This window comes from Tupaia chinensis, unplaced genomic scaffold (genome assembly GCF_000334495.1).
Source record: "Tupaia chinensis unplaced genomic scaffold, TupChi_1.0 Scaffold000197_1, whole genome shotgun sequence".
Lineage (NCBI taxonomy): Eukaryota > Metazoa > Chordata > Mammalia > Scandentia > Tupaiidae > Tupaia > Tupaia belangeri.
Genome location: NW_006159672.1, coordinates 2,935,991 through 2,943,192, shown reverse-complemented (window position 1 = coordinate 2,943,192; position 7,202 = coordinate 2,935,991). Strand labels below are relative to the sequence as shown.

The following is a 7,202-nucleotide window of genomic DNA, read 5'->3' as shown; positions in this document are numbered from 1 at the left end:
AGATTAATGTAAACATACCAAAAAAAACCCATGATTACTATATAAAGCCTTCCACACATGTCAATGAACTAATGTAGGGAGGAAGAATTATACTATGTACATTACTGCAAACAAAATTTCACTACAGACAGATATCAGTGGTCAACTTGCAATTTATCTAATGAAGAAAGTAACATGGCTTCAGAGGAATTAAGGATGATCCCCAAACACGTAAGTACTCAAATAGAAAGGCGAGGGCAAGAGCCTAAGCCAGTAGGACTCCCTGATCAAAGTGCTTTTCACCACTGTCAGACAGTAGTCAGAGGACAGTATTGTTGGTGATCACGAGATAATGCAAAAAGCTACATCAAGGAAGAAGGTGCCCTTGAGATGGGTGAGGGTAGCATCTATAATAATTTTATCAAGCAAAAATAAATTGCAACTAAAAAGCTTTCTACAGAAGAAAACAGCACACCACACCCTGTACCCAGTGGCCTGAAAAATATACCAGGCACATGTACATGTGTGCCCAAAATTCCAAGAAGAGAATGGAGGAGAAGGGAATGTGGAGTGGCATTCCCTCTGGAGGGGGATTTCTCACTTCCTTTCTCTCTCTGCCTCTCTCTGGTGAGCACACATGCCCCATGGCAAAAAAAGAGACTAGGATGGTGTCAAAGGTTAATTCTTCTGAAAACACAGGGGGGAAAAACACCAATCCCACACAAAACACTTTCAGAAAACAAGAAAAACTTCCAAACTCATTTCATGTCATTTAAATAACTATAATACCAAAACCTGACGTAGATGTTACCAAAAAGAAAATTACACATCAATATTCCCCGTAAACTTAAACACATAAATCCTAAACAATAGAAAATTAAAACCAGCAGTACTATGGATTAAGTGAAATTGCCAGCATTTCAAGATTGCTTTAACATTCTAAAATCAATTACTTTATTCTTTCATATTTAAAGAACACAGGAGAAAAATCATATGACTGTCAATACATGTAGAAAAATATTTGACAAAATCCAACAGATTGAGGAAGCACTCTCAGTCTGAGAAAAGACACCTATGAAACCTAACAAGACAGCATCAACTAACTGGTGAAATACTCAAGTTCCCCTGCTAGTAGAGACAACATAAGGATGTCTGCTATCATGATATTTACCGAACAACACTGGAGGAGTCTAGCAAGGCGATAAAAGGAAAAGAAATAAAAAGCATAAAGGATCAGAAAGGAAGAAATATGTTTTCTTTATTTACAGATAGTGAATTTTTATTAAAAAAAAAAAAACTTAAGGAATCACACTACTAGAATAAATATATGCATTTAGCCAAGATCACTGAATATAAGATCCACATACACAAATCAATTGTTATATACCAATGGCAATCATTTAAGTTAGCTTTAAAATGATCTTGAATAACACCATCAAGAACAGAGTATTCAGAAATCAAAGAAATGAAGACTCTCTACTAGAAACTACAAAATATTGATGAGGAAAATGAAAGAACTAAAACACATATATTGAGAAACAGTCATGAACTGAAATTTTCAGTATTAAGAAGCTATCAACCTGGGGCCAGCAGGTGGCAGGTGGTTAAGGGTACTGGACTCCCACATGGCTGATCGCAGTTCGAGACCTGAGTCTGGTGATTTGCTTTCTCAGTCTCTCTCTCTCACTCTCCCTCCCTTCTTCCTCCATCTCTGGTTGAATTAAACAGATAAAATAAATAAAGCTAAATAGAAAAAGAAACTATCAACCCTCCCCACAAATTGGTTAAGTAGATTCAGTGAATTCCTAAACAAACCCCAGCAAGAATTTTTACAGAAATTGACATCTTAACACCAAAAGTAATATGCAAAATTAAACAAAATTAAGGAACCAAAACATTCTTTAAAAATAAAAAACGAATAAACCCAAAGTTGAAGAACTCATATTGTGATTTCAAGACTTCTCACAAAGCTTCATAATAAAGCCGGTATAGAACTGGCATAAAATAGATGAAGATTTGTTGAACAGAGCATCTAGGAGACCCACATATAAATGGTCAGTCGACTTCTGACAAAAGCACCAACACGATTTGATAAAGTTTTTTTTTTTTCTTTTTTGAGAGAGGGAGAGTTTTATTATAGGGCACATGCGCTCGCCAGAGAGAGAGAGACAGAGAGAAATAAAGTGAGAAATCACCTCCCCAGGAAAAATAGCCACACCACAATGTCTTCTCTTCCATCCTTCTCTTGGGATTTTGAACACACACGCACACACACCTGGTGTGAGTTTCAAGTCGCCTGATCTGGGACTCACTGTGGTCAGTCACATGGAGTCTAGCACCTTAACTACTACACCACCTGCTAGCCTGAAGAAATTTTTTTAAAGGTTATTTATTCCATGAGAGAGAGAGAGAGAAAGAGAGTGAGTGAGCACGAGAAAGTGAGACCCAGACAGGCGCTCTCACATGGTCAACGTGCCATAATTCACCCCTTAACTCTACCAGCCAGAATCAGAGCATGCAGACCCAAAACGTACAGGGAGACCTTAGGACATGAACTCGGGGCCTTCCCATATGGTTTTAGCATCATGCAACAAAAATTGTGTTACTGCTAAAACACCACAGCTGTCCAGGAAAGATTTTTGTTTTTGTTTTTTTCCCCTCACAATAAATCATGCTGAAACAACTAAATGGATGAAAAACTACCTTCACAATAAAGGTCATTCAAAATGGGTCACATTTCTAAACAAATTAAAATTATAAAGTTTTAAAAAATTATTTTATTTCATAAAATAGTAGGCAAACATTTCTTAGGACACAAAAAATGGTAAATAAGAAGGAAAAATATGATAAACTAATTTCCTCAAAATTAAAAACTTTTATTCATCAAAAGACACTATTTAAAAAATAAAAACATAACCCTCCAACTGTGAGAAAACATTGTAATTACAAATACCTGACAAAGGACTTATATCCAGACAACTCAATAACGACAACAAAATCTATTTTAAAATAGGCAAAATTGGACACTTCACAAAGAAAATGGTTAATTAGTCATAAATCCTCATATATCCTCAGGAAAGCATACATTAAAACCACAATGAGATAGTACTTCATAGTCACCAGAATATCTAATATTTTTAAATTGACAGCACCAATTATCAGCAAGAAGGTAGAACAACTGAAACTCATACATCACTGGTAGAAATGTAAAATGATACAACTTTGGGGAAAATTCTGGCTATTTCTTACAAAGTTAAACATACATTTGCCATCCAATCCAGCAAGTCCACACATAGGGATTTACACAAGAGAAATAAAAACATATGTCCACAAAGAGGCTTGAACAAAAGCCCACAGAGGATCGACTGAAAGGGGCATAGGGAAACTTTCTGGATTACTCTATACCCTGGTTTGGGTGACAGACATATAGCTGCATATTTTTGTTAAAACTCATTGTACACTTAAAATCTGAGGTTCACTATATATTTTTTACCTCAATTTTTTTAAATGATAAAATGTTGAAACTTAGTTCTGAGCATTCAGTTTTTAATACTATTCTCAAGCTTTTAAATGCTCCTCTCACCCCAAAATTAACTACATGCACACACACAATCTCTCCCTTTCTCTCCTGGTTGCCCCCCAAAATTTATTTCTCACTTTTTCATTACAGAATCCCTAATTTTAGCCAATACCTGAAAACCTACCATCCCTGCAGCTAGGAATGACAAGATGGTTCTAGACACTGAGATAAAAGAAGAAAGTATCAGGTGCTGCTTGGAGAAAGGAGGCTGCATTCCTTCCTTTCTTTACCCCATGCATACCTCAAGCCCAGGGCAGAGACCACCGAGAGCTGAAAGAATTCCAAGTTCCAGGGACCATCCAGCAGCCGGACCTGGCCTCCAGTGTTTATCTACTAGTGTGGGTTCATGAGAGCAATCAGCCGCATCTTGTTTAGGTCATTATTTGGAGGTTGTTTTTACAGCTGAACTGGATCCTATCCTGATTTAGAAAGTGCATAAAGTAGAAACTTAAAATTAAGCTTATCTTCATTCTATTCTCATACTACATAATGGACATTTAACTAAATATAACTTCATAGTGCATTTTCTCTCTCTTTTTTTTTTTTTTTTTAAACTTTTTCTTCTCCAAATTCACTTTCAGGAGTAACCTTACATTTTTTCCAAAAGGGGGGGGGGGAAAAACTGACACATAATTTCTGTGATTTATTGTGCAACTGAACATGCTAAAATACAAAATGACATTTTCCCCTACAAATTATTTGGTGCCTGAGATTTTCTGAACACTCCAGCCAGATGGTTCTCATAGAAATTGAGACGACTGTATTCATATAGTTCAAAGGTTTGCTTATTTTTTGGTCTTAAAAAAAAAAAGACTATATTGATTGTAACATGCGGCTCTACAGGAAAAATCTCGACAGTGGAGGTGAATACTGATATTTATTACTGCACTTGTGCTCATTATGGCTGTCTCTGACAGGGGTCCATTAAAATCAATTTTTATGTTTCTTATGTATTTTCTTTATCTAATGTTCTTGGCATTGTGTTTATTAGCCAGTTAAGACAAACACCGAGTACAGGAGTGGGTAGTTTTCTTTTCTTTCCTTTTTTTTTTTTTTTTTTTTACTCTTTCTGTCAGAAATAACAAGGACTGCAATTTTAATACAACTACTCACAATCAATGGAGGAAATTAAATGTTACACTTCAGGACAAAACAGTAAGGAGAGCTTTAAATTTTTTATGTTTTTACAATTAGAGAAATATAGTGGGGATTATTTAAAAAAAAGAGAGAGAAAGAGAGAGAGAAACCTGTTTCCTCTTAGAAATGGCAATACCCTATCATCAGGCTAAATAGAGACTTTTCTGTCCATTCTCCTGCAGGGCTGTCCTTGCTGCACTTAATAGCCTGACAACATCTCTAAGAAGGTGAATGGATAGAGCTCCTGAATAGGCAAATCCAGAACATCAGTACAAAACTCACCTGGCTGACTGTGATAAACAGTGAAGACTTGCCTTGATTTAAAAATCAAAATCAATCATGCATTTCTCCATCATCAAGTTTCCAGAGACATTCTCGCATCACATTTGTTGAAGAATCAAAATGTTCAATGTTCATAATCAATCAACTCCTCTCTAAATGTATACATTAATCAAACATCTTGGAGCTATTAATTGTTGTGTCCCTGTGGTTAAGAGGAGGTAGGTGGAGGATTTCTGGGCAACACAGAAGGATGCTGAAGATGTAAGGATAATCACAGTATGTTGCTCTTAGACACAAATGCTTGTGGTTGGTAGCATAAGGCTATATGTTACCTTGCGATCAACGGAAAACAAGTAGTAATCATGTTTACTTCATTCTCCCACTTTTAACTCACACCACATATGGGGTATTACACAGGGTTCGCACTTACTCAGTTTTCAGGGTCTTCTTGCCCAGGAGCCTTATCCCATGCAGACCTTGCTCACAACCAGATATCTCTATTTTCCCCAAAGGGCTGTTTAACATTTTGTATGTCATTTCACAGGCCTTGTCCATTCTGTCAGGTACCTAAAGCAAAACAATTTTCAAATCAGATAAAGTAAATGCAGAAGAGTTTGGTCATGTATAAAGCACAATAGAAATAGAACCAGTTGGGGACCAACAGATGGCTTAATAGTTATGTCGCTGGACTCCCATGGAGTCGACCATGGTTTGAGTCCCAGACCCAGTGACTTAAACGACTAAAGCTGTGCATGTGTGTGTGCATGCCCAAAATCCCAAGAGGAGAATGGAGGAGCAGGGACTGTGGCTACACCTCTCAGGGGGTGATTTCTCGCTTTCTGTCTCTGTATCTCTGTCCCTCTGGTGTGCACACACACCCTATAGCATAAATTTCTCTTAAAAAAAAAAAATAGAAACAGTTGTTTAAGGCACAAATAAATCCTAAAGTTTTTCCTTAACTTTCAGAATTTAATCATGTAATACATCATTTTTACAATACAGTTACTTTAAAGACAGAAAATTACAATTACCTAAAGCAGTCAACCACTACTACTCTCTCCTCTCATTTCCTTAAATTACTCTATCTCAAGACCAGCAGGTGGCGTGTAGTTTAGTCAGCTGAATCCTACATGGCCGACTGCATGGATGAATCCTGGACCTTGAGGCTTGAGAATCTCTCCTGGCATGTGTGCCCAGAATCCCAAGGGGAGAGCAGACAACAATAGGATTTTGGCATGGCTATCCCCTTGGGGGGTGACTTCCTACTTTCCTTTTCTTTCTCTCTCTCTTTGTCTGGCAAGTACACATGCCCTATAGCAAAGCTTAGGGAAAAAAAAAAATTTTTTTTTAAGAGATTAAAAAAGACCCTCTCTCTATTCTTTTCAGCTCTTTTTAACTAACACATAATTGACTGAAGTTGATTTGGTAAGAATGGCTTTTAAAGAGGACCCAAAAAGCAAGCCTTTCTTTAGCAAAACAATAAATGAAACAACTTAGACAGTGAAAACAGACAACAAACCATTCAATATCTTAAAGTGCATTTAAAAATAATGCATGTATGAAATGAATTACAGAAATGGAGTGAGATTCAACTCATTACTTACAGAAGAACACCTATGTTAGTAGGCAGTTGGGAGAGGACAGGCAATGTTGGAAAACACAAATACTGTTGAAAGCATACAAGTCTGATTTATATTCAAAGAAATGACAAATGTGTGAAAGCTATCTATGGTCATATCCTCTATGTTAATTGTGATAGCTGTTAATGCTGGTCAACATAGCAAGAGCTATGAATACATGCATTAAGATCAAAGAGAATAAGAAGTCAGTAAGGGGGGGGGGGTTTAGACAATTATAAATATCACCCTAATTCAGGGAGAGACAGGAGAATGATGATTTGAGAGGGGTGACTACCTGGACCAGACTAAGCCCTTCTACTCCATGCCTCTTCTTCCTTACGACCCTTCTCGAGTTCCTGGAAATAAGCCAGTGAAAGCTCCTCACCCTCCTCATTTTCCTATTTATGGATGTTTCCCACAAGTCCACCTTTGACCACAACCAACAATTAACCAAAACACCTGAAACCTCTCATCTGAGCCCTTCCTCTGAACTCAATTTACAAGCTGGACTGCTTATTCTGAGCTAAGGTTACAAACCGGGCTGCTTATTCAATTTTTCTGCTTCTCTGTAGAGGTACCTCAAATTAACTTGTCCAAAACTGTTT

The 7,202-nt window shown here is 37.1% G+C and overlaps 1 protein-coding gene across 2 annotated transcripts in view; it reads right to left on the bottom strand.

Moving 5' to 3' along the window:
* The window catches only part of MGMT (O-6-methylguanine-DNA methyltransferase), a 309,575-nt gene that overhangs the window by 226,856 nt on the left and 75,517 nt on the right, over positions 1–7,202 (bottom strand). For both annotated transcript variants that reach the window (XM_006146921.3, XM_027771222.1), the window contains exon 2: positions 5,409–5,545. In XM_006146921.3, the coding sequence (XP_006146983.1) occupies positions 5,409–5,533 (125 nt within the window). In that variant the 5' untranslated portion in view covers positions 5,534–5,545. The remainder of the gene's footprint in view (positions 1–5,408; positions 5,546–7,202) is intronic.